Source organism: Strigops habroptila, chromosome 17, assembly GCF_004027225.2.
Source record: "Strigops habroptila isolate Jane chromosome 17, bStrHab1.2.pri, whole genome shotgun sequence".
Taxonomy (NCBI): Eukaryota; Metazoa; Chordata; class Aves; order Psittaciformes; family Psittacidae; genus Strigops; species Strigops habroptila.
This window is the reverse complement of record NC_044293.2, coordinates 5,920,360-5,947,651: the sequence shown is the minus strand read 5'-3', so window position 1 is coordinate 5,947,651 and position 27,292 is coordinate 5,920,360. Positions and strand designations below refer to the sequence as shown.

The following is a 27,292-nucleotide window of genomic DNA, read 5'->3' as shown; positions in this document are numbered from 1 at the left end:
AGAAGGAATCACACTCCCTTGTTTTCATCCCCAGTAACTTTCCAGAAACAACTCGGGGTGGGGGGCTAAGCCAAACCCCATCCCTTGGCATCCAAAGCTCCTTCTCACTTGCTGCACCACCAACCGACAACGCATCCCCCATAGGGAAACTGAGTCACGTTCCCGAAGGCACCGGCTGCCTTCCCGGTTCACGAGCCCCCCCATTCCCCTCCAAAGCATGAATCCAGGTGCTCCTACCTGAGCGTGGCGCTCTCCCCTTGCCGCACTGTCACGTTGTCCATGGCTTTGGGGAAGGTGGCATCTCCGCTGCGCACGGGCACTCCTGCGGGCACAAGGAAGAGCAGCCTGAGACAGAGGACGACTAGGCACCTCCAGGGCAGGGCTAAGCACCCACCGACCCCCATCCTGGGCAGCACGGACTTTTCCAACAGGCAAAAAACACACCCGACAAGGCCACCGGGAGCGAAAAGAGAAGGGGGAGAGAGGAGGGATGGGGTGCGTGTGTGTGGGGATGGAGGGGAGCAAAACCACCGGGGGTGAGCGATGAGGAGCTCCACGGAGATCAGGAGAGCCCCCGGCAAGGCAGGATGCGAGCGCTGAGCCTGCCGAGCGGCATCCGGAGGGAGTCCCCAGTATCCTTGGGTGAGGGAGGAGGACGGGAGGGCCGGAGGAGAGGAGGAAGAGAAGGAGGAGAAGTGGCAAAGGTGCTGGACGCTGGGCGAGCCGGCTCTTCCCGGGAAGCAGTCCGAGGCTCACTTGGATGAGAAGGAAGCACAGGGGGGAGCCGCCCGGCTGCGCCCCGCTCCCGCACTCTTATCCCGAGCCCGCAGCGCGGAGCGGGGGCAGTCCAAGGGGAAAAAAAACACAGAGAAAACCCCCCAAAAAACACCAAAACACGCCCGGAGCGAGCGAGCGAACGGGTCCAGACACAAGAAGGCACAAGCGGGCAAAGGCAGCCCGGCAGTTCCTCTCCCCCAGCCCTGCTGTCGGGTCCCAAAGGTGCGCTGGTCCAGGCGGGATGCAGATGGAGGATGCAGGACACAGGACACGTCGGGTGCAGGATAAGGGGTGTCCAGACAGCGGAGCCACCCGGGTGCCCTCAGCGGCGGGGCCGCGGCGGCGGCAGCAGCAGCATCCCGGCCCGCGCGGGCAGCAGCATCCCCGGGCGCGCAGGCGGACTGCCCGCGGTTGTCATGGCAGCGGCTCCATCCCTGACCGGCGATCGGGCTCCCGCACACCCCGGTAACACCCGCACGAACACACACGCACACACACACACAGCGCGAGGCGGGCGGAGCGCGCTTCACCCGCCAGCCTTTAACCCCCGCCGCACCGCGCTACACAGGGACCCCTTTTTCCCTTTCCCTTTACTCTTACCTGCACCCAGCACCTCTAACATTCGTCCTCCTCTACCTCTGCACCATCCCCGCCCCACGCAGGAGGGGAAACTGAGGCACGGGTCAATTTCCCCCCCCTCAAAGTCAGGCAGGAGATGCTCTCCTGGTCCTCTGCACCTCCCAGACACACAGCATGAGCTTTAGTGGCAAATTCCTCCCCAGCCGCAGGCACGGTCCCCGCGTACTTTTTATCAGCTCATAATTTAACAAACAGCACATTTGCTTATGCCTGGTAGTTCCTCCTTCCCTCCGCTAGTGGCTAAAACGCATTAATATTTCCAGGCACAGTTTCCTGCTGGAAAAAGGTGCCTGGGAGCCATCCTCAGAGCACAAAGTCCCAAAGCAAACAGAGCCAGGAGCTTAGTGGTGGCTTTCGGGGTGCTGTACCCCTGGAATCCCCCCGAGCCCCACATTAAGGGAAACCAGACCTCCTCCTCCATCCACTGTTCCCAGTGACTTCCCTGCAATATGGGACTTTACCCAAAAGTCCTCCCTCCATTCCCCACCATACACTCAGCAGCTATTACACTGCACCAATTATTCCTTGTTTTTCAACTCGCTGCCAACCTGAGCAAGATTCCAAGTGGTGACCTAGATGTGAAAGGATCCATAGCCCGTTACTAATCCCTGGAGTCTCCAAATTCCCTGTAAACTACTGCTTAATTCACTAACTGTGCTATTTAATCTCTACAACATTATGAGCCGTGCCGGGCCGAGGAAACGCTCAGTCAAATAAAGCTTTATTACTATTGTGCATGCTGATAGGTCATAGGAGAAGGGGATTGCTTTGCAAGTATCTACTTCTTCCTTGTCTGAAGGCTTTCTGCTCCTTGAATTTAGTGCTGGTTTCCCCAGAGGGCACAGCAGCTTTCCCAGCTCTTGGCAGAAGGAGTTTAATCTCTGCAGCTCACTTTGGCTGGGCTGGCAGGGGAAGGGTAAGTGCCTGCCTTGAGCAGATCTTTTGGACTCACAAATTACATAGGAGGGCTCTCTGAAACCTCAATTCAAAAAGCAAGATCAGTGGTAGGGTGAAACGTCTTGTACAGGATTGTGGCATTGCATAGACAGTGCTTTTGGTGATGCTGCAGCATCCAAGCACCGCTGGCAGGATGGGGACCCTGCTATCCTACCTCCTTGTTGCTGGACCAGCAAGCCACCACCACACTCTACATGCAAGAGGTTGTTCTCTTTGTGAGGCTGCAATTAAGAATGGGCAGGGACCATCTCCTGTGCCAGCAAAACCCATGGGATTCCAACAACCACCGCCAGTTAACCTTTCATTTCGGGCCAGTGTTGTCAGGAACATCTTGAATCATGCAAGAAAGCACCTGCCTGCACTGAAAGCATGTGAGGTAGGGGCAGAACGTGACCTGATGAGTGGCTTCAGCTCTTGGAAGGGCTGATTTTAGCCCACTGTTAGGAGCTCGTGAGGTTGTGTGAGAAATCCCAAGGAATTTAAATCCAGTATCACTGGCTCCTGCATACTAAAGCCCAGCAGAATCCTTGGTCTGTCTCCCCCTCTCTTGCATACATACAGTGTACATATAAATCAGGCTGTCACAGCTCATCTCTTTCTTGACAGCTGTAATTGCTTCAGACTATAAAAATATCTATAGACAATAAACACAAGGCACGAAAACAGCAAAAAGAAAAGCAAATCAAGGTTCCTTTAAATAATTCAGTTGCTCCAGCAGCAGAGGAGCCAGCAACTGAGTCCAGCTGTGAAGGTTCAGCAGCAAGAGAAAGAGAGCTTTGTAGGCTCCTCTGGGGATGAGAGAGTCTTTTTTCCTTCACTGGGTTTTGACCGCAGCAGCAGAAGTGTTGAGCTCAGCCACTTGCAAAGCAGCACCTATCCAAGCACGAAATGCAGCCTCTTGCTTTCAGCTTCTTCCCTTTCTTCCTACTTAGATAAAAGTATTTATTCTTTTTCCTCTTTCTCCTTGCGAGCAACAGGCAGGAGACAAGCAGAAGCAGCAAAGCACAGGCGTGCTTTAGCTATATATTCATCTACGGATCCATCTCCTTCATTCTAGCAAGGCTAAAGGCCCCCCTCTCCTGGCAGAGACCACAAACAGGGCAGCAGAAGCAGAGCAAGCCAGGGCTAGAATTGCTCAGTGGGAAGAGCAGCAGCAGGATGGATGGAGGAAGGGAGAGGATCGTCCCTGGGGAGATGGCAACTGGAAGGATGCTGAAAGCACAGAGAGGGATGGGGTTAGAAGGAGCAAGAGCCTGTGGATAAAGCATCTCTATGAGAACAATCAGAGCAGGAATAGATGGGGAGGGGAGTCTTGATGCAGCCAGTCAGTCCCAAAAACTTCCTCCTAGGGAAGAACCATGGCATTTGGCTTCCCACAGATACTAAGGGACACCAGAAGGACTGCACAGCCTGGGAGCCTTCAGGCAAACACTGCCCAAACCTCAGGCTTTTTGAGCAAAACCAAGCCTAAGCCTCCAATCTACAGATCTGAGTGGTCCTGAAGGCTGATAACCAGATGCAAAACTGCACTTCAGGTCCCTTATCAAGTAAAACACCACTTTTTGCTGCTTGCTCAGAAATATCCAGCACCTCTTTTGCTTGTAGCTGCTTTCAGGGATGGTTGAGAGATCCTCCCATACACCCTGTGCACGTACACCTGCAAACATCTACACAGCCAATACTACCCTGCCCACATCAAAAGGTTTCATTCCTAAAGAAGTTCTTTTTAAGAAGCAGGTCACAGCAAGGCAATTTGTACAACCAGATTTTCCCTTTTAATTCTTTTTTTCTTTTCCTCCTTTCCAGGAAGCTGAGAGATGACAATCTCTAACCCCAAAGTAGAAATTGAACCTGAAATGTCGAAATATGAGCAGAAACATAATTTAGGCTCATTCCTTCAGAATGAAAACATGATTTCATAACCCCATTCCTGCTATCACGTACCACGTTACCCTCCAAGAAGCTCAGAGTGGTAAAAAAGTGCTTAGTTTTCTTTGGTTTTAGTCAGGTGAATGAGTCTGGGGGAGCTTTTCCTGACTAACTACTGAGCCCTCAATGTCTACACACATTCAGTGCAGACACAAAGGACGTGCTCGCCACACTGACTCATTTATCCCCTCGTTAATGGTGGCCCCAATTAAGAAACAATGATTGAGAGCCTTTACTTGGCTGGAGCCATTTGGAGCTCTTCAGGCCCCAGAGGCATTCCAGTGCTGAGCTGGAGAAACTGCCTGGTCAGGGCTCTTTTTAGGCCAGTTTTCTGAATGCAAGCAGCATCCTCATGGGCACTCAGACCTCAATCCTTACACTGCAGGAAGTGGTGGCTACCAGCACCCTCTTCACAGTGTTTAAAAGGAGGCCCCATTAATCCCTGCTAAAGATGCTGTTAATATTTAACTGGCATTTCTATAAACTTACAGTAACTGTCCTATTAAATGCAAATGGAGAGGGCTTTTGGGAGCCTTCTCCTAAAGCCATGCTGGGATCTGCTGCCTGTATTTTGCACCAGGTAAAAAGGAACACTTTGCCCTTTAAAACAAGCGCTGGGCTTGGCTTTGTTGCTTGCTCTCATCGTGCTCAGGGGCTTGGGATCTTCCAGTCTGAGTTAACTCCTGCCCTGACCTGGAGAACCAGCCACCCTGCAAGAGGTTGCAAAAGCCTGTCCCAAGCTGGTGCTTTCAAAGCTAAAGCCAGAAAAGGATTTACCTCCCTGCAACATCTCAAGAGGTAACCTGAGGAAGAGGGAAACTCCATCACCAGCTGCCAAAATCCCACATATAGCACTGCCATCCCTAATACACGCAGGGGACAGGGCAGCATCCTTGAGGATGCGCTGATGTAAGCTACAGATGGGTCAGGCAGCACTGAAGCTTGGACATGAGCTCGTGAAAGGATGCACAGCCCAAGGCTTGGCTTTTCCTTTAGGATTACTCCTTTCTATCACAGTTTTCAGTCTTTGAGCCGTTTACTACAGCCCAGCCAACACATGTGTATTTATGAAGGAAAAACCTTTGTACATCCAGTCTTAATATCAAACATCTATACAGGGAGTGAAAGAAAATTAATGAGGAGATATTGAGCCACACTGGCACAGGAGAAGTTATGAACTGGGATCGATCCTGGCTACAAATCAATATTGCTTTTCCACAAATCTGTTTCTTGTTGTGCTGCTGTGACTCACATTGTTGTATTAACACCCTGAAAAACATCCTATACAGCAGCATTTGATCGGCCTCAATCAGGTGCCAGAGCCAGCTGATGACAAGGGATAAAACACTGCCATTAGCCATCTTAATAGCATTTTATAAGCACATGACATTAACCTTGTGCTCCACAACTCAATCCACTTTAATAGGAGGAATTGCACATTGGAAGAGTAAAACTGCTGAATAGGCTGAAAAAGCAAAGCCAGCCATGCCCTGAGTCCCACCATGGCTATCACAGCTCCAGCACAGCAACCTTAAACACGACAACATGAGCTCCCCCCAGTCTGGCGGCATTTGTGAGTTCTGCTCCGGAAAAGCAGCTCCAAGAGTTGCTGTGCTATCTCCTTGGATAGACCCAAACCAGACACACCAAGCCAAGCCTTCCACAGCCCGTCTGGATATCAACACACATCCTAAACTCCAAGGAGAAGCGAGAATGTAGAGGTCCCTGGCTGATACTAGCCCACCACCACAGTCACCCCCTTTCCACATCATTTTGCCCAGCTAAACCCTTTCCTACCAGAAAGCCACTTGGTCCAGGTGAAGCAGGCACCAGCAGAGGAGTAGACATTCTTGATTTAGACCATGATGATCAATAAAAAGCATATATAAAGAGCAGAGCCCCTGAAATCCCCCTTTTATACCACTGAGCACACTCAGTGAAGCCCCAGCCCACTGCCAGGTGTTTGCTATCTTGGAAAATGAGACTCTCCTGCAGGAACTGATTAACCTTTTGCTGCAGCTGCCTTTGGACCTGCATCAGTCACCTTCAGAAACAGGGGGGTGAAATGCAAGGTTTGATGCCAACCCTCAAATCCAGCAAAACCCAAAAAGGGGCTTTTTCCCACGTACCTCAAACCTGAATTCCTGCATCTTTGTGAGGCCCATCATTTGCCAACCTCATTTCCCAAGGCACTGAGGTTGCCAAATCATAGAATCATAGAATGGTTTAGGTTGGAAGGGACCTTAAAGCTCATCCAGTTCCATGGGCAGGGACACCTTCCACTAGAGCAGGTTGCTCCAAGCCCCTGTGTCCAACCTGGCCTTGAACACTGCCAGGGATGGGGCAGCCACAGCTTCTCTGGGCACCCTGTGCCAGCGCCTCAGCACCCTCACAGGGAAGAGCTTCTGCCTTAGATCTAACCTGAACTTGCCCTATTTCAGTTTGAACCCATCACCCCTTGTCCTATCTCTACAGTCCCTGATGCAGAGTCCCCCTCCAGCACCCTTGTAGCCCCCTTCAGACACTGGAAGCTGCTCTGAGGTCTCCACGCAGCTTCTCTTCTCCAGGCTGAACAGCCCCAATGTTCTCGGCCTGTCTTCATATGGGAGGTGCTCCAGCCCCTGCTCATCCTCGTGGCCTCCTCTGGACTTGCTCCACCAGCTCCATGTCCTTCTGATGTTGGGGACACCAGAACTACACAGTGCTGCAAGTGGGATCTCATGAACATCACTTGAGTGCTCCTCATGCTGCCTGAATCACTTGTAGCTTTGCTGCTGGTCCTCTGCCCCTCGCGGCGCTCTGCATCCAAGAATAACATTAATAATAGTCCTGCCATTAAGCAAGATGCTTGGTTGGAATCAGGAGATTCTGAGCAATGAGCTCATAAATTTAATTCCCGGGGTACCATCTTTGAGCTGTACCAGGCACAGTCGCCTCTGAATTCTGGGAAATGAGCATAATTACATGGAGATCGACAAGGCACAAATGCCAAGAATTCTGTTAACCTTTAATACTGCAAAAAAACTCTCCCCTTGTAATTATCTCTTTCCTTTGTCTTAAATGTTACTGATGAATATTTAGTGGGATAAGCAAATAAAAGGAGGCTGAGGGGCGCGAGGAAGCGCAGAGTCAGTCTGCAAACCTCATGGGTCAGGTTGGGACCTCAGGTCACAAAACCTGCCACGCGGGGCAATGACATCCCCAGGGTGACACGCAGAGTTACCAAAATCCAACTGAATCACCAAAGCTACCCCCAAATCCACATTAACCTACAAATACACCTTCACCCAGGTCCGTGGTGTGGGCAGGGAGTGATGCCGTGGTCCTCAACAGGATGCTTTGAGGTGTCCTTTCCGCAAACTGAACTTAGTCTTGGAATAAAACTTCCTGGCTACAAAACACATCACCTTTCAAACATATCCTCCCTAGGGCTGCAAATGGCACTGCCCTCTTGCTGCACATCGAGTCTGATGGGAAGAAGATTTTCTCCCGGCGTGAACTGCATTAATATCTGTCAGCACTGTGGCATTTCTGCCTATAATGATGAAAAATATGTGCAGAGGATGCGGGGTGCTCTCAGCATCCCCTCCCTCCCCACGAAGTGAAATTAGAAGCAGCTGCTCCTGCTCCCGTCCTTCCTACAACCCTATGGAATTCTCTCTGGAAGCTTATTATTTGGGAGACGGCATGGAGCTAACGGAGCCTCATGACCTATCCACATTCGAGATGTGCCTGGCTGCAGATGGGGGCTCAGCTCTCCCCTCCCTTGAGCTGGAGACCAGTGTAAAGGTCACTCTCCTCTTTTAATGTCGCGTCAGACCGACCGCTGCGTGAACAAGGGAAAGGAAAAGGCACATCTCCCCTGCCGCACGGAGAAAAGCCAGCTCCACCTCACGAGGAGTGTGCCAGCATGACGAGGTCAGGCTGTAACAACCTGCAACACCAAATGCTTTCAGACCACCGTCCAGGAGCCATAGAAGAGGTTGGAGAAGCATCCTCCTGGCTTTGAAGATGCTGCTTTTAACCGCATCCCAACCAGCACAACCCTGCTGCTTGGGATGAGGGAGGAGGCAGAGAATGCTGTGGATAGAGGAGGCGGATGCAAGATACTTGCCCCAGAATGCTGGAGGCAGCAATGGGAAAAGGGGATGCTCTGTCCATGAGTGTGCCAGCACCAGATGTATCCCAAATTAACCATCACTGCCTGGTCCAGCTCAGAGTCCCGCAATCCCACAGGAGAGGCTGGTGCCACAGGAGATGCTGGAGCAAAGCAAGACATTCACAGACTCCTTCCTCCCTCGTTCCAGGAGGAATGAAGGCAAAGCAGGATTTATTCACAGAGAACAGGGGAGAAAACTGAAACACAAGAGGTCAGCTCACTAAGTACAACACCTACCCCTCACAAAAGAGGTCTGAGGAACTGACTTTGCATTGCTGAGAGGAGGAACATGTGCCAAAGCCCAGAGCCAGGGCCGATGATGGCACTGAGGGCTCCAAATCTCCCTGAGACAGGCAACACCACAGCCAGCTTGGACCTAGGACCCAGCAGCCCAATCCAACACCACCTCGGGATATGACAGAAGTCTTCTTTCCTCCCTTCCCTTCCTCTGTGTGTGCCTTCAACTGGTGCATGCTTTCTAGGGCCCTAGCTGCTTTTATGCCCCTTTCAAAGGTTATAAAAGCTGTCTTTATATCCCAATAAAAGCATATAAAAACAACCTTCTTTGCAGTTTAATAAATGTGGTTAAGTCTTCTCATTAATACTTCTTGCCTCGGGGCCATATGCATGTGTGGGCTGCTGCAGGGCATAGAGGAGGACGGGGCTTCGGGCATCGCATCCCAAAGCAGGAGATAGCAAAACATCCCGAGGGAAAGGGACCAAGAAGTCAAGCAGAGACGGGCATCATGACCTGAGCTGCAGCCCAAAAAGGAGAGAGTTGAGGCAACATCAAGAGACTTATCACTGGAGATCCTGTGCTCCGAAGAAAATACCTCCTGAAAGCTGGTTTGGGGCCAAGGAATCAGAATCCCAGATTGGTTTGGGTTGAAGCGATCCTAAAGCTCATCCAGCTCCAACCCTCTGCCACAGGCAGGGACACCTTCCACTAGAGCAGGTTGCTCCAAGCCCCTGTGTCCAACCTGGCCTTGAACACTGCCAGGGATGGGGCAGCCACAGCTTCTCTGGGAAAAGTCTGTGCCAGCGCCTCAGCACCCTCACAGGGAAGAGCTTCTGCCTAAGAGCCCATCTCAGTCTCCCCTCTGGCAGGTTAAAGCCATTCCCCTTGTCCTGTCCCTACATCCCTTGTCCAAGGCCCCTCTCCAGGTTTCCTGGAGCCCCTTTAGGCACTGGAGCTGCTCTAAGGTCTCCCCTTCAGGAGCCTTCTCTTCTCCAGGCTGCCCCAGCCCAGGTCTCTCAGTCTGACAGGAAGGGCTGTGCTGTGATATGACAAAGATTCACAGTCTAAGCCATGGGCTGTATACACAAAGGGTGAGAAGTTTCCCAGCCGGGTTTTGCCTCTCCTAGTAAAGCCCCTTTGAATGTACTTGATGATAAAGTGCATCCTGATCAGCATCCTTCCATGAACTACCTCACAAGCCACCACATCTAGGACCGTGAGTGACAAGGGACTACTCTCTGGCAACCTCCTGCTACTTGCAACATCCATTTATACCTTAGGGACTATGGGTCAGGAAGTGTCCCTCTAAAAGCAGCAGTGCCACATGGAGCATGACAGGACCACAGCCTCCAGACACAGCTCTAATTATTATTTATGTCATGGCTTGCAATCAGTCTTCCTCAAAAGCCCCTCTTTCCTTGGAAGAGGATCTAAACCCATCCAAGAGCCTCTCTGGGCATTAAACCAAGGAGGCCTATTCTTTTTGGTGACAGCCTGTTCTACAAGGTGAACCCAACTCATATGAATCAATCCAGCTTGAATTTCATTCATCATCCCCCAGCACCACCAACATGAAGGGCAGGATACAGAGCAGAAGAGCACATTAGCAGTGGTGATCTATTAGTGACCAGAAGGCTGCAGGGCATTGGGCTTGTGGCTGAAGCCAGAGGAAGAGGAGCAGGGGAGATGTGAGGCCATAAATAAAGTTGTGAAGAGCTATGGGGAGCCCAAATTGAAGCCCAGCATCAAGGCAGTGAGAGCCTTTCCAGTCTGTGCCATGACTCCCTGACCTAATTCCTCCCCTCCATATCTGTCCACATGTGCCATGGCATGAGCACAGTCTTTTGACCAAGAGGCTCCTTGTCACACACCCTGCATCAGCTCATTCCACAGCATTCAAGCTGAGCCCTCCCTACCACAGCCAACTAATGAATCCTAGCTAATTGCCATTACCAGGCTCCTGTTTGAAAAGAGAAGGATGAGGGCAAAGGGAAGGTGAGCATCCTTCCCTGGGGAATCCAGAAGTGTTTACAGTCCCTGGCCCGAGAAAATCCATACTCATCCTGGCTACAGGAGACAAGGCTGCTCCCCCCCGCTCCTATTAGCAATTACCAATCATCTTTTATTAGGCCTGCATTGATTTGCTGCTCATTTCAGTGGGAATAAAGGCCTAAGAGCCTCAAGCCTGGAATCAAGGCACGGAGCCGATGGCGCTAGTGGGGAGCCATGGGCTGGGATGCTGACATAGATCCAGTAGCAGAGCAGAAGCTTTGCCATTTCCAAACAGCCTTGAACATCCCACTGGGTCTTTTCCATATGGAAGAGGGGTCAAGGGCCTGAATGCTTCTCTGGATCTTTATTTAGGGAGTTCATTCTGCTCTCAGAGGGGATTTTTGTCCTAGCAAAAAAAGGAGCCTTGTCTCTGCTGGGAGAAGTCACACTGATCCCACACTCCAAATCCCAGCCCTGCAACTCAGTTGTTATCCCCTGGGAGAAACAAGCTCCTAACACTACGCTTCTGTTTTCAAGCCAACATTTCCAAGTAGCTTCTGAAACACAAATTCTGTTAGGAATCATCTGAATGCTGTGTTCGGATAATGCCAGAACACCAGCACACACATAAGCACACACGCCACGCAGCAGAGAGTGTTGGAATAGCAAAACAAAGTGAATTTGCAGGGTCTTGGAGGGGTTTTTCCCCCCCTTCTGGCAAAGGCATCAAATCATCAGTTTCCAACTGTTTGCTTTTCCACACATGTCCCTGCTGTCACCAAACCTGTCACACTCCATGTCCTCACACAACCCAAGATGCACAGACACGGATACCAAAGGACCTCACAGGCTCAGGGAAGGAGAACCCAAGGCCAGCAGAGAAGCAGCAAGGAGGGTAGCAGCAATATGAGCCCTGCAGAGGAGATGGTGGGAGATAGAAACCTCCGGGTAGCTGAGGTTCAGGTATATCCCCCTCTGCACCCATCAGCACCCCGTGGGATTTCGGTGACAACCTCATCCCGTCGCCGCATCTATGTTGTCCTATCACAGCACCCACCTCATCTCATCACAGCACCTACCTCATCCCATCACAGCACCTATGTCATCCTATATCACAGCACCCACCTCCTCTCACCACAGAACCTATGTCACCCCATCACAGCACATCACCCTGCCCACAGCACCTATGTTATCCCATCACAGCACCCATCTCATTCCATCACAGCACCTATGTTATGCCAACCATAGCACTCACCTCATCCCATCACAGTACCTATGTCATGCCAATCACAGCACCTATGTCATGCCATCACAGCACCTATCTCATCCCATCATAGCGCCTATGTCATTCCGTCCCAGCAACAACCTCATTCCATCACAGCACCCATCTCATCACATCACACGCTGCCCTTCTCAGCAGATCAAGGCAGGGGGGAGATGCACTAAAATCCACCACTTTGTTGCATTTAGACTTAATTACACATGTATTTTTCAGTGCCCCTGCATTTAGAGAGCAAGAGCTTCTCTCTAAAGCACCCCAGGAGATATTCAAATGGCAAAGCCAGTTCAGAGGAGAGCGGCTCCCAACTGCCTGTGGTGAGGCAGATGAAAGCTCAGGGCTGCAAGCCTTGGATGTGCCTCACTTCAGGGAGAAAACACTCTTAAAGCTCTGCCCCAGATCTGCCAGCACAGAAAGTTCCACTCTGCTTTGAACCAGGCAACTGAATCATCTCCCGGGGAAGCAGCTGCCTCCGGGCAGTGATTGGGAAGCGATGGGAAGCGCTTACTGGTACAGATAACAGTAGGGACCAGCACTGGATTGGTGGGTGGTGGCCGAAGGGATGATGTGAGAGTGATGGTCTTGAACACTGCCCGGGATGGGGCAGCCACAGCTTCTCTGGGCACCCTGTGCCAGTGCCTCAGCACCCTCACAGGGAAGAACTTCCATCTAAGAGCTCACCTCAATCTCCCGTTTGGCAGGGTAAAACCATTCCTCCTTGGGAGATGAAACCTGGATTACTGACCAGAAGTCCAATAATGAGCATGTTGTTTGATTCCCCCTTCTCTCCCCATTAGTGGACGCTTGTACCCCACACCAAAGCTTCAAGAGCTTCTGTCCCACACTGAAATCGGGCTGTCAAAGCCCTTGCTGGAACCTACCGTGCCTTCTCACTGGCATCGACACACAGCTACAGGCCAAATTCCTCCCTGGTGTAGCTTAATTAATGCCAGTGATGTTACACCAGGGAGGAACCTGGCCCACTGTCCTGAGCTGGAGTCCACAGCAAGTCCAGCTGGCAGCTCAGTGGCATCAGGAAGGATCCCTGGCATTGGGAGCAGCTCTGGGAACTGTATCCTGCATTTACGAGTGGGAGACAGGCTCAATAAACACAGCACTAAGTAAACCAGATCCATAATAAATAACAACAACCAGCAGTTCACCTCTTCCAAATGCTACACAACTAGACCAAATTGTCCTCCCAAGTCCCATGAGCAGTGGGGACATTTCATTAGCCCGATTATACTGACAGGGAAAGAGGCACTGGGAGCTTAATAATAATAAAACCCCATTATGTTACAGTGCTTGCGTATCCCAACAAGCTCCAAAAGGCAGGGAAATGGCTCTGCTTGTTTTGATGGTGTTGGGGGGATGGAGATGTCCAAGCAATAAGCTTCAGGTTGCTCATAAAGCCAGACCGAGTGGTGTCACTAAGTCATGTCCATGCTGGGCTGATGGGCTTGAAGCCCCAAGTGGGATGGATCACACAAGATGCTGTTTCACAGTCTTTTAGCAGAGGAGGTTTACACCTCACTGGAGTGATGTGCGACAGCTCAGCTCCCTCTGCCCAACCAAACTGGTGCCAACGGAGCCAGGGGAGGTCTCACCAAAACTTGAAGGTGGTTTATATGCTCACAGCATGAGGGGTGCAATTACCCTGCAGTCGTGGTGTGATTACACGGTAGCTGAGCATCCCACACCTGTAATTTCCACTCCTCTCATACAACTCCAGGGCTAGGAAATTAATTAGAGTTTAAGTGCAAAACCAGTGGTACCACTGAATGCTAAAACCAGGCAGCCCCAATGCCCAGGAAGCCAAAGGCACAATTGTGGAGATGGAGGTAACCTTAGAGCTGCAATGTAGGGAAATTCCACTTATAGGGACTAGTGGGTGGTGATGAGGTTATTCTAAAGCCTTACCATGCTGTAATTACACTATATTTGTAAGGTAATTACAGCCCTGCTATTATATATGCTACAACCCTCCATTTCACGCCTAATCCCGTAAGGTAGATGCAGAGGGATAAAAGGCAGCAGCAAAAGACACTTGACTTGCAAGGAGAAAGGATGGACACGCATTGACAGGGGCAGCAAGAGAAGAGGTAGGACTGGAAATGCTCCAGGCATATGCAGACATCCCTAACCCCACAGGGATGCTGACCCTCTGATGCTCCAGGGATTCAGGCAAGGGAGAAGAGCTGCACTCGATTGCCTGGGGTCTATCAAGGAGGTATAAGCAGTCTGCTTTTGAGAAGCTGAAAAAGAGGTTACTTTGGATTAATTTTTCACTTTAGAAGCTTTCTGGGTGAGTTCTGAAGGTGTCAGGTCAAGATGCTTCAATCTTTCCTGAAGAAAAAGCTCGAGTGCTGGTTCAAAACGTTTCTCTGCTTGCATTGTCAGGTCATTTGTACCCAAGCATTGCAATGACAATGTTCTGTTGGCTCATCTGGTTTCCTGGGAAAGGGAGGAGGATTTGGAGGGGTTTATTTCGCATTTCCTGGTTCTTCACAGGCTACTTTCAGGGTTGAATGAGGGGGGGAAAGAGAAACCACCCAGCCCTGGGTGCAGGGATGAGTTCAGCCCTTCCCCAGTCACACTCTGGTCCTTGGGGCATCTACTCCAGTGCTGTGCTGGTTGCCTCTGATGGAGGGATGAGCTGTCTGCTAGCCCATGAGGCCACCACAAACAGGGAATGGGCTTGAGCACCCCACTCAAAAGGAGCAGCCCACCAGATCCCAACCCAGAGCCACCTTTCCAGGAACTTCCAGAGTTTTCCAGATGTTGCCATGGCTTTCTACTGTGTAGACAAGACCTTTAGTGGCATGGTTCGGTGGTGGACTTGGCAGTGCTGGGGTAAAGGTTGGACTTGATGATCTTAAAGGTCTTTTCCAACTGAGTTGATTCTATGATTTGAGTCAATGGGGTTTTGGACCATTGAGCCCAATCTGCACCTTTCCAAGGCTTCCCTACACCCAGACCATGAAGCCAGGTAGATATTTAGCTGATAACTTCCACTCAGCTCCATCAGGTCCTATTTGGACCCTCCAGTGCTGCACAAACTAACAGGTTACTCAATGCAGCCGGGTAGACAGACCTCATGGAACTTATGGGTCTCCTACTGCTCCTCATCTCCACCTGATCCTATTTCCCTGATGCTATTTACATTCCTCTTTCCACTTGCTATGAGCTGGTAGATGGGAAGATGCAGGAACAGGATAGGATGTGAGGGATTGTATCCATGGTGGAATTCAGCCAAATCTCCCAACAACGCAAACCCTTTCTGGTGCACAGCACATCATTGCAACGAGAGACGATTCCCTCCAGCATTCCCAAAGATTTACGCAGAGCAGATGTGTGGCCATGAAAATACAATCACAAACTGTGATTTTGCTGCTTTTTTGGTTAGTTTTGGGTGTTCTTTTCCCTCTTTTTCTTTGTTTTAAGCCTATCCAAGCTAAATTCTTTATCAGCTGCCTCTGCAGAAGCCGTGCAGAACTAGTGGAGCACAATTACAGAGGAAAGCAAATCCCTGTGGGATGTGAAACCACATCCCCAAGGAGCAACTCACGGAATTGCATCTACATGGAGTGGCTTTAGTCCCTTTGGGTGCAGTTTCATGCAGGGAAAACCATCCTTTGTAAGGTGTAAGCATACCTTCTATGGGAAATAAGGGCTGAGGTATTGCAGGAATGACTTCCCCATCTCCATTAACAGCTCAGCTAAGCCATGAAGGCTGGAAGTTGACTATATCTTTTATTAGGAATGATGTTTTTAAAGTGGAAAATGAACTCACAGCTAAGAGGAAACACTCTTTTTCTTTAGTAAGGCCACAGAACAGGGTCCCTATGGAATACATACAGTTGTGAGAGTCAAAATTAAATTGATATTGGAAAATTTCCTGAGGGGAAAAAAGAAGTCATGCGCTCCCTGCAGAAACAGCATCACATTGAGAGCAAATGGAAATCCACTGAAACTTAAATATATATATATTAATAAAAAAAGTATAAAAATCTCCCCCAACTTCCCCATTTCAGCAGAAATTCCCCCGAAAGTAATATTTCCATGGAATGCATCTTTTCCCCTCCCCTTGGAAGTAGTCTTTTAGCTACTATAAGGACTTCCAGCTCCCAGAATAGTCATTTGGGTTTCACAAACTCCCTTTACAACATGGCAAGTTGACTTCTAAGTGGGTTTAGGGGGACAAGGGGTTCCCCATTGCTCCCAACAGGCCAGCAAGGACAGCTCCTGGCTTAGCTGTTAGGCAAACCACTGAGCTCCTCACAGGCAACCAGTCATCCCCTAGATTTATGTTTTCCCAATCAAAACCCAATTTCTCTGGGGAAAAAATGGTAGTTGTCCCAGGAAATGGTGTGGTTCTGTTATAAGGCACTTTCTAAGGGGAAAGGTGTTTCAGTGGAAGATTCTGAGAAAGCCAAAGGTGGCTTTCTCCATCCTTATGGGTGCCCTGATGTGCATTCGGGAATGGGCAAACAGGGGCAAAGTGAAATGATGGGGATGTGAACACCATGAAACCCTCTCGTGCATCAGCCTCCCTTGTCTGAGTCCAACCTGACACAAGCACCAGGAGCTTGCGGGATGCAATTTGCATCCATAGGGATGCATTCACAAGGGAACCCTTCAGACCACATTAACAAAGAGCCACCAATGGTGACAGTTCCTGCCGTTGCCTGCTGACAATTTACTGGAACAGCCTCTGGACAGGGACATGTGTTCCTTTGGCTTTTATGCGCTGCTCAATCCAAGGGGAACACAGCCTCAAGGCAAGCTGGAAGGATGCTGTCAGCACCTTCTCACCCCAGACCTTGGGCATCGCTCCTGGACACACTGCTTATCCCAATCCCCCAGCATGGGGACACAGTATCCAGCCTCAAATGCCATCTCTCCCTTGCCTATCACCAATTTGCTGAAATAAAAGCATCCAACATGGTTGTGTTCCCTCCAGGGATCATAGAATCATAGAATGGTTTGGGTTGGAAAGAACCTTAAGATCATCCAGTTCCAACCCCTGCCATGGTCAGAGACGCCTTTCACTAGAGCAGGTTGCTCCAAGCCCCTGTGTCCAACCTGGCCTTGAACACTGCCAGGGATGGGGCATTCCCCACTTCTTTGGGCAAAGCTCCCTATCCCCCCACATCCCCCAAGCCCTGCAACACAGCACCATCCCCCCATCACTACACCTCCCTTGAATTCATCCCTATCTCTCCCGCTCCAAGTTAGACCCCCCCAACCTTCATTTTGACATCTAAAATCAAAACAGCCATAAGGAAGATGGGCTGGTTTTATTAGCCTGCAGGTTCCCCTCGTATTCCTGTGTTTTTCTGCAACCCCAGCATGTCAAAGCTGGTGCTAAACTAAAGCCCAGATTCCTGCAGTTGCCTATGCCAGTAACATTAAGGAAACATAAACCCTGATGAGACCTATGAGACCTGCAGTAAAAACAGGAGGGTTGGTAGCACTGCACACATCTGCTGCCAGCATCATCCTCTGCACCTTCAGTAGCTGATTCCTGCTCTCTGGGTTGGTATCAAAAGGGGTCATGGCATCATCAGGCAGCCCCCTGCCACCCACTTGATCTCTGCTTTCATAGCACCGTTGCCAAATCAGCCCTTGGAGGATGCAAACTCCAAAGACAAGCTCCTAAAGGCAGCTCGTGCAGATCTGCAAGGCAGCAGAGGTCAGAAAGGGAAAAATCCATGGCAAAGAGGAGCCAGGACCTCAAGAGTCCAGGCTCTGAGAAGGGAGCTAATAAAAAGGCATCATCCCTTCGCAGACAGTGAATTGTTGCTTAAACCCAAGGATCACAGACAGCCCTCTCATCTTGAGGGGAGCAGTGAAGTGAAGAGATTTCCTAGCCATTAAGCCGAGCTATAAAGTGCCTGCAGTAAAGTAGGGTAAGTGGAATTTATCATGGCACTGTATAGACTGTAGGGCCAGGAGAGAGCCAGCTTGGGTCAACAGGCTGACCTCTTGCATTGTCTAAAGATCCTTCCCTTCATCATCCCATTAACATCCCGTCTCCCGTGCTGCCGCCCGGCGCCTGAGCTCCCTCCTTGGGGAATCTCCTCTTGCTCGACTGCAGGGTACATTCTTAATGGCCAGGCAGGAAATCTTCTCCTTCCTTAGCTCCAGGCCACTGCTCCTTGTCTTACCACCTTTGGAGACAAGGCATAATTCCCTTTCTTCATTTCTAACATCACCTGGAAGGTATTTATAGGCTGTGATCACTTCCCACCTCCTCAGGAGGCTTCTCCTTTGCTAGGCTATAATTTAGCACTAGAGCCAGGCAGCCCAGCCTCGTGATGCGCATGCCCAGGGAAGCCACCTCCCCAGCTTCAACAGTAACTAGGAGTCCCTGCTCCTCCCAGGGACTGACACAGGTTTAAGGTCCTTTTTGCTTATGGTCTTAAATCCAGAAATTAAAAGAAACCCACATGCAGCCAGGAAGGGGAATCTGGGGCAATGTTTTTGCACCAGGGATGGCAAAACCTCCTCCAAACCCCTGTGATCTGGGACCTGGGCCATTCAAGGTCTGCTTTCTGTTTGGGATCAATGATTTTGTTCAGACCAGAACCAACCAAGCCCAGCAAGTATAGCTCATGTTTAGTATAGAGGATGTTTTCTCAGTGGCAGCTGGTTGGAGTTATTCTCATTTCTGCCTTTTTCTATTTCCTAGCAGAGACAAGGCAGGAGCCGAGGCAGCAGAATAACCAACGAGAAGACAATTCCCAGGACGATTCCTGCCTCGTATCCGAGGAGCCAAAACATGCAGGTGAAAACTCTGCCAGTGTTTTGCAAGGGAACAGGAGCCCTTTTGAAGGTGGCTGATTTCCCAGCACAAGCATTTCATCTAGTGCTTTGCAAAACAGTCTGAGCCCCACAAATCAACCCTCAACAAACCCCCGAACTGTCAAAATATTGTGAAGGAGGCTGAAGTTTTGTTTTCATCGCAAGAAGAACCATCAGCATCCAGGCCCAGGAGACTGGCAGCTGCATAAGTGTACATATAAATAGGGTAGTTGGTGTTTCTGCCTTCTCCATGCAAAAGCCAAGGGGTTGCAGAGCTCCTTGCTCAAGGGTCACCTATCCTGGGCAGGGAACAACATCCCATCAGTGGCATCACTCTGCACTTAATAGATGGTCACAGCCTGACCAAATCCATCGCTGTTGCACCAGTGGGTACGATTCAGTCTGGTCCAGCCAGCATCATCTAGTTGATATCCAGCTTCTCTCAAGCCATTAATTCTTTGGAGACTAGGGAAAAAACTATCCTCACCCAGAGTTGGCTTGTCTTAAGGCAAGAATGGAGAACAGCACTCACACCTATGCTCGCCCACAGCCCCATCATGCAGCACCCAAAAAGCACCTGATGCTGTTGTGCTGTTGCACCCCCCCAAAAGCTGATCCCTGCAGCAGCCACATATCATGAGCTTGCTGCTATGCTGCTTTCTCTTCCTCCTCTCCACATGGCTGCTCTGCCCACCCGGCTCCTGCCAAGAGCAGCGAGGCGAGGGGAGCGCCGGATGGATGGGCAGCAACTGTCAGCAGAGCCAGCCTTGCACAGACGTGACAAACACGTTCTGAGGGGTGCCTGCCAGCTCTGGACCTGCTGTGCTTACAGCATTCCTCCTTCCCCTCCCTCTCACCCTGGTTTCATGCTCTGGCTGGGGGACCAGCCTTCTCGAGGAGCAAGAAAATCAAACCACTGGACCATGCTCAGCAGGAGGAATATGGATGTTTCCCCCCACTCCTGGCTCGCTTTGCCAGGCTCAACCAGGCTAAAATCACATCGATGTGGCCCCAAGCCGGCAGTCCCTCCTAGCCCAGATTGAAAGCAACACAACTTGTCTCTGGGCTGGCACTAAACAGGCTGCAGGTACCCAAAGCAGCACCTGACCCACTCTCAAGTCACATCCACCCTGATCTGCTGCCCATGTCCTCTCCATCCCCCTTTCCTCTCTCTGTATCCAGCAGCACAGGGCTGGGAAGCAGCCGGTTATAAAAGCCAGCTGGGAAGGAGGGAGGGAGGGATGGATGGAGGGAGGGAGCTGCTGCTTTTCAACAAAGCCAGAACGCAGCTACAGTGCTTATGAGCTTCTCCTCCCCATGTGAGCGCTGAGAAGAGGATTGGTACCCTGGGTGCAGCAGGCTGGGGGCTGATAGGATGCATCAGCTAATTTGCACTAATGGTCCCAGAAAGGCAGGGAGTGCTCTCCAGAGGAGAATGCACTTGAGCAGTAACCTAAATAGATCTGCATTTCCAAGCAGAAAGTCCTTGAGGAGGGAAGAGAGGCCCCTACAGTTGAATTTCTCTCCCTGCCTGCACCAAAACTTGGCTGGGGATGTTAGAAAAGAGCTGCCTGGGCAGGGAAAAGCATTGGATCTGCAATGTGGGGAGCAGCACTTGGAAGAAGCTTCATGTCCAGCCCCACGCTTGGACAGAGTGATGGCAGCTCTGGGAAGAGCCAAGCCCAGAGCATGTTTGGCTCCACCATCAGCCCAAGGCAAAAAGTCAGCCCATCTGTGCTGCGACAGGTTGATATAGAGGGCGAAATGCCTAAGTAAAATTCCACAACAGGGCATTAAAAAGATGTAATAAAATATACACGAGTTATTAAATATTGTCATCAAGACGAGCCATAAATCAGAGATTTTATGGTTTCTGATTATAAATTCCATTTATTCTGTAAGCGTTTAAAGAAAGAATAATGGAGACTGGGTAAAGATTTAAGCCCAGCCTTGATGCTGCTGCTATTTCACTGTTGCTTGTGGATGGCATGTCTATGTGAGTCAAAGTTGGGAGCACAGAGTTGCCTGGAAGAATCCTCTTTGCCAGCCTATGTGCCATAAAACACCCCAATGTCCTTAAGGACACCACTAAAGATGCTCCTGTCCATGCAAACATGATCGTGGGGTCCCCGTGCTGTCTTCTCCACATGCACTATGCACCTGTACCCTCTGCTTCTCCTCCTCACCTCCTGTTTATGGGTTGTAAGGCAGAGTTGACTCGTGCAGACAGAGAAATCAACATCATTTTGGGGAAGTGAAGGACAAAAGCAGTGAGCATATGAAGGAAACACTTTTCCCCCCTTCAAATGCCAAGAGAAATATCATAGAAATTGCTTTCTTGGAAAGACTCGAGGGTTCACATAAATCAGCAAGTGACAGGGATGTTTCTCTTGTAGCTGGTATTTCCCCTCCTTGCTCAGCCCCTGGGGCAGAGGAGATGCAGAGGGACCAAGCTGCCCCTCCTGCAACCATGAAGGAATAGCAGAAGTAAACCTTGGGAACTTTTCCATGGGAAAACAAGCCTGTGCCCATATCCTTGAGGAGCATCTCAGCTTAAGGCAGCCTGAAGCATCCAAAACTCCCCTTTGCCCTAATATTTTACAGGTAGCAGTTCCCAGGAGCCTCAATAACCCTGCCACACCCTAGAGATGCTCCTCTTAAATTAGTATTTCCTAATGCCCAATCCCATTCTTCAGCATCACAAACCAGCGTCAGACAACCCTTCTGCAACCCTCAATTTGGTTGACTCGATCCCCAATGTGCATTTTGCAGCTGAGACCCTTGCAGAAACAGAGTGTCCAGCTTAGCACAGGCTGTTTCCATTCACCTTAATCTATTCACCATCCTATTGCACTTCGTTTCCAGGGGGACCAAAGCTCATGGATGCAGAACCATAACCCCAGCAGTTAAATCCCATCCTTCAGATAGGCTGGGTGGAAGGTAGACCACAGGGCAGATCCTGTTTAATTAGGGCTCATAAAACCAGCTCAGTACCGCACCAGAGAGTGGGGCTGATTTGCAGCTGCCTTTAAAACCAAGCAGGGTTACTGCTTCAGCAGTTTTCCCAGCCAGTTTTATGGATGCAACAATAAAGCAAAAGAAGTTTGGAGTGCTGAGAGTTTTAGTGCTGCAGCACATCTGATAACGTCACGCCAGCTTATCATGGCATCAAGGGAAGCAGAGTGCTGGGGTAGGGAGCAAAGACACAGACAAGCAGTGTGAGGGAAGCAAACCCAGCCTTGCTAAGCCACAGAAGCTTCTCAATGGAGAGATAAGACATGCTTAAAATGAGCTTTGCCATATTTCCAAATAGCCTGTGCAAAGGTTTATATCCTTGCGGATGAAGCAGTGGTGGGCTGCCAGGCCTGGGAGCTGCTGACCTGGATTTATCTGCCCATCAGGGAGCAGCTATTCATGGTTGGGGTTTATGGGGTGCATTATGGAGGGAACCCTTCAAAGCACTGCAGGAAAACATCAGGCTACATCATCACCACCTATTAAATAAGGGGTTTTTTAATCCTTCTATTAAATTACTGGATACAGATGCTGTCTCCTCCTCCCAAACTCCTCCTGAGCATCCACTGGGGACTACATGATCTCCAGAGGTCCCTTCCAACCCTAATGACTCTGTGATCTAGGGCGGCATCTGCCCACAGAGCACATTGCCAGGCCAGCTCTCGGCCTTGCAGAGCATCTGTCTGCAGAGGGCACCTGCTGGGCTGGGGATAGGAACAGAGATGAGTTTATTCCTAATGCTGAGCCCTTGCATGAGGGGTTTGTCCAGCAAGACAATCCAGGTGGGTATTTGGAAAGGTACTGGAGGATCAAGGAAACAAGGGGAGAAAAAACAAGGGGGGAAAAGCAGCACACGAGGTTTCTGGGATAGGAAAATCACCAGAGAATGAAAACCTCCCTCAATGGCTGCACACAGCCAGGGCAAATCAGTGCTTCCCTCCCTGCTTCGCCAGCTGCGGCTGTGGGTATAAATGTGATGAAGCAAGCTTTCTGCATGAGAGGGGCCAATGTAAAACCCACACAAACCAGCGCAAGTGTAAGGAAGAAGAAGAACAGAGCGAGACTGATGGGGTCAGGGCACTGCTAAGGATGTCAATACCCATCACTCACTAATAACCTTTCTGTAACTCCTGACCTGCAGCGGCTGCCGTGAAACCGCAGCAAAATTAAAGCAGAAACAAAGCAGCATTAGGTCTTGGCAAGACAAGGCAGCTCTGACAGGCGAGGTAAGGGCCTGCCATGGACACAAGAGGGGACATGGCGCTGGACCTGCCAACCTGGAGCTCCCTGTGATCCTGGGAAAAGTGCAAGGCATGCAGGATGCAGTGGGAAGGGGGAGCAGGTCAGATGTGTGGTGCCCGGCGCAGCCTGGAGCAGGAGGTGAAGGAGGCAGAGGAGGAGGAGGGAACATGTGGTCCAGCTGACAGCAGCATGCTGATGGAGGTGAGCATCCTCCCCAGGGAGAGGAGAGAGGAAGGACGAGGCTGATATAGACCCAACAGCAGCGGCTCATGACAGAGTCACAATGCAATCGCCTTGTGTTTTGGGGGACTTCTGCTAAGGAAAGGCTATTTTCCCAGGTAACAGGTGGGTCTGGGGGGTTGTATCCCATCCATCCATAGAAATAGCAAAAAAAGCAGCAAAGCTCCCTCTGCAGCAAAGCTCAGCACTACCCTCCCTTCCCTTCCTGCCCCCTGCTCTCTGTGCAAATTTAAAGCATGTTCCAGATATGGGCTGACCTTTACAATACACATGAAAAGGCAAAAGGAGACTTGGAAATGCACAGAAGGGAAAATAAGCCCTGGAATGGAAAGCAGAGCATGCACATCCCAGCTAGCAGAGCAGGGCAGACAGGGCAGAAAAGGACTCTGGCCTGGGATCAACCCCAATCAAACCCAAAATCTTCATCTTGATGCTTTCTTGACCCCAGAGTGAAAGTCTCAAGGGCAGAACATGAGTGGCTTTAACCCAAAAGCACACAGGACCAGCTTTTCTGCCAAGCACACCTGCTATCACCCTTATTGTGCTCCCCCAGAGCTTTGAAATGAGTCCAGCTAGAGCATCAAGCCCCATCAGTTGATGGGTTGCCCTTGCTGGGAAGCATCCCTAAGGCTCATTTGTAAGGAGCTCTCAGCTATTTAATATCAGGCACAGGTAGAGATATTGAGGGAGGTGAATTCCCCAGGTCAGTTTATGGAGCAGTAGACCATGGCCAAGTCCCTCAAGCACTGGTTCACCCATCTCCCACAGCGGGCAGAGCATCCTCCTCCCTCCCCATCACATAGATACCTGCCTTTCTAGTTTACCATCCCTCCTCCAGCCTGCTGTTGTGACAAAAGGAGGACAAGAACATCCCCTCTCCCTGTGCCAGTGGTTCTTTTCCACACCAAGCACAGCTCTCACCGAGCAAAAGTGCATAGAGGGAAAGCAATCAGGAGAACCATGGGAGATGCTCTCTCACACACACAAACAGCATCGACCCTGCTGGGTACCCATGGACATGTGTATGACAAGAACACACGAGGTCCTGCGGTCAAGTTAAAGCTCTTTCAGCTTTAACTTGGGCCATGGTGAGGGCTCCCACACTTGTGGGCATGACCCTCCCTTCATCTCCCAGCCCAGCAGCGATGTGAGGAGCAGCTCAGGCTCCTCTCTGCAAGACATCCAGAAGCCGAGACAGAGCTGATCCATCTTCCCTGCTGAAAGAGTGTAAACAACTCCGCTGCAGGCTTGGAGTGCAAGAGAGGACACGCAGTTGGAAACTTTGAGGGCCAATTTACTCAGTAATTTACTAAACACACTAATAATTGACATTGCAAGCACCATACCGCTGCCCCCCGCTCCCACCTAATACCCGTAGCAAGAGGGAGAGAACAGCATTCCCTGCCCTAGCTGCTCTGCAAAGCCTCCTCTGCCAGACACAAACCCGGTTGCCATCTGGGCAGCCTCGCTCAGCTCAATCCCAAGCAACACAACAGCATTCCTGGCAAACCCCACGCTCCTGCTTAGCATCCGTCTTTCCCAGCGCTGATTCCACCTGAGGATCTTTGCAAGGGAAAGGTGTGTTGTAATTACCAGCCCTTCCCTTGTTGTAATTAAAGACAAACTGAAGGGAGTTCTGCCCAGTCACTGAGTTTCCCCGAAGCTTTTCCCAGTGCCAAAAAAGCAGCTCTGCAAGAAAACTCCCAGCAGCTTCTTGGAAGAAAAGCAGCAGCTCAGACTGGAGTTACAACCTGTTTCAGTTACGGTACTTAGACTAAGCTTCCCATCCAGCCAAGAGGAGAGGGATGATCTCCAGGTAGCCCACATCCTTTAGCCACTCGCTTTAGGAAGGGATGAACTGTCCTCTCTGGTCAGAATGGTGATGAAATTTAAGCTTCCCTTGGAAATGTGTTAATTTGAACAAAATCATCCTTATGCTTTTATTGCCTGTGATTCCCTTCATTTCATTTCCAGGCACCTTTGCTGACTCTTAGTAGTTTATATTCTTACCTAGGAAACCTTTCTGAGAGGCACAAATGTGACCAGCCAACATAGACCCCTTCTCCCCACCACAAAACTCCATTCCCAGGGCAGGAAATCCAATTGAGAATTCAAACCCCACTTCCAAAATAACAGAAATCTAAGCAATATTGGCACAGATTCACAAGGCAACATTACCCTGGGCGCTATGAAAAGTGGGTTGTAGAATAGAATCTCATGCTCAAAGGACTAGTGAACATCTTTCCATTTCTTTCTGCCCTACACATGGCTGGATCCACGCATTAGAAAAGAGGATGAAGATCTGATGAGTAGTGACTCCAACAGCCCAAAGGTATAAGGGTTTAAAGACCCTCTCAACCACTTTCTCATGGAAAACCCAAACCAAAACCCCCTTGGGCTCCCTAAAGTCCTAGAATCATAGAATCCCTTCATGGTTTGGGTTGGAAAGGACCTTAAAGCTCATCCAGTTCCAACCCCTGCCACGGACAGGGACACCTTCCACTAGAGCAGGTTGCTCCAGGCCCCTGTGTCCAACCTGGCCTTGAACACTGCCAGGGATGGGGCAGCCACAGCTGCTCTGGGCACCCTGTGCCAGCGCCTCAGCACCCTCACAGGGAACAACTTCTGCCTTAGATCTAACCTGAACTTCCCCTGTTTCAGTTTGAACCCATCACCCCTTGTCCTATCGCTACAGTCCCTGATGCAGAGTCCTTCTCCAGCATCCCCGTAGCCCCCTTCAGACACTGGAAGGTATGCTGAGGTTTCCATGCAGCCATTTAAGCATCTTCAGCCTGAAAACCCCTCCAAACTTGCCACAACTCAGGTCACAACTTGCAATTAATCAGTCACTTGATTCATTTTGCCTCCTTTTCTCCTGGTGGGTGGCCTGTGAGTCCCTATGGGCACAGCACCCTGCCAGGGTTGTTATTCCAACTCTTTCCAAAGGACCAACAAAACATTCCTGTAAAGTTAATGGGGTTTTCTTTTTGGTGATGCTTTTCTTTCCTCTTCTTTCATTAGGAGATATGTTCATTAAGAAACTATCGGAAACCTCTGGGGCAGCTTGTGCTTCTTCTAATTCATTTTCCACATGGATAATGAGCCAGGAGTGAATTTTTTAGGGTGAATTTAATTGACCTTTGCAGTGGCATTAGGCAGATTGGCTTCGAATCTATTAGAGCATAATGTAACCTGGTGAGATTTTAGGGATGGTTCTTGGATAGAATGTTTGAGTTGGACTGCTTTGTTCCTTTCCTCCCCTTAGCTTCATGGAGAAAAAGAAGGACGGCTTGGGAATACAGAGGAACGAACAGACGGGGAGAGAATTAAAAGGGAGAATGAGGAATAGAGTAGGGAGGGAAGCAGAGCTCGGCTGTTCGGGGACAGGCAGCAGCATCCACCGACCAAGCAGCTGGCCCATTAGCTCAGTGATACGGTGCCAGCTTACACCAGCTGAGGATCAGGCCCTGGGGTGATGGAAGACATCCCAGCTTTGCAGGGATGGCTCGGGAGCTGCTGGTTCCTGCTGTCTCATAGGGAAAAAGGGATCTGCAAGGGCTGGCAGATGTCAGGCTCAGTGCTGCCTTGCTCTGGATGCCACAGCCAGGGACACGAGCCTATCTGCTTAAAGCCACCCCTCTGGGGCAGGTTAAGCTGTCCCTATGGAGGCTGGAGGAGGCAGGGTAGTGACGCATCCCAACTCACATCCAAAAGGATACATCAAACCTCCAGTATTGCTAATAGGCGTTCTCATGAGACAGCAGAAGGTGAAAACCACTGAATTTCACTCCAGTGCAGAGGAACAGCACCACAGGTAGGCACTGTGCTACAAAGCCATGTCCTGCACACCCCTGCCTCTCTGCTCTTGTGCTCTCAGAGCACATTTAGGACTCAAACGTACTGTTGTGCAACCCTGTACAGCACCCCAACAGCCCCAGGTGGGGTTTAGAAAACACCCAACCCTTGCACCAGCAATGACTTTCCATTCTGGGTTCAACTCCTGCTTCTAGCCCCTGCA

At 50.4% G+C, this 27,292-nt stretch overlaps 1 protein-coding gene across 8 annotated transcripts in view; it reads right to left on the bottom strand.

Moving 5' to 3' along the window:
- Positions 1 to 27,292, bottom strand: part of LOC115616329 (protein CEPU-1) — a 339,603-nt gene that overhangs the window by 141,168 nt on the left and 171,143 nt on the right. For 2 of the 8 annotated variants that reach the window (XM_030505406.1, XM_030505408.1), the window contains exon 2: positions 238 to 322. In XM_030505406.1, coding sequence (XP_030361266.1) covers positions 238 to 322 — 85 coding nt within the window. Of the gene's footprint in view, positions 1 to 237; positions 1,313 to 1,377; positions 1,719 to 27,292 lie in introns of those variants that run through there. The other 6 variants (XM_030505405.1, XM_030505407.1, XM_030505411.1 and 3 more) reach the window with 5 other exon arrangements.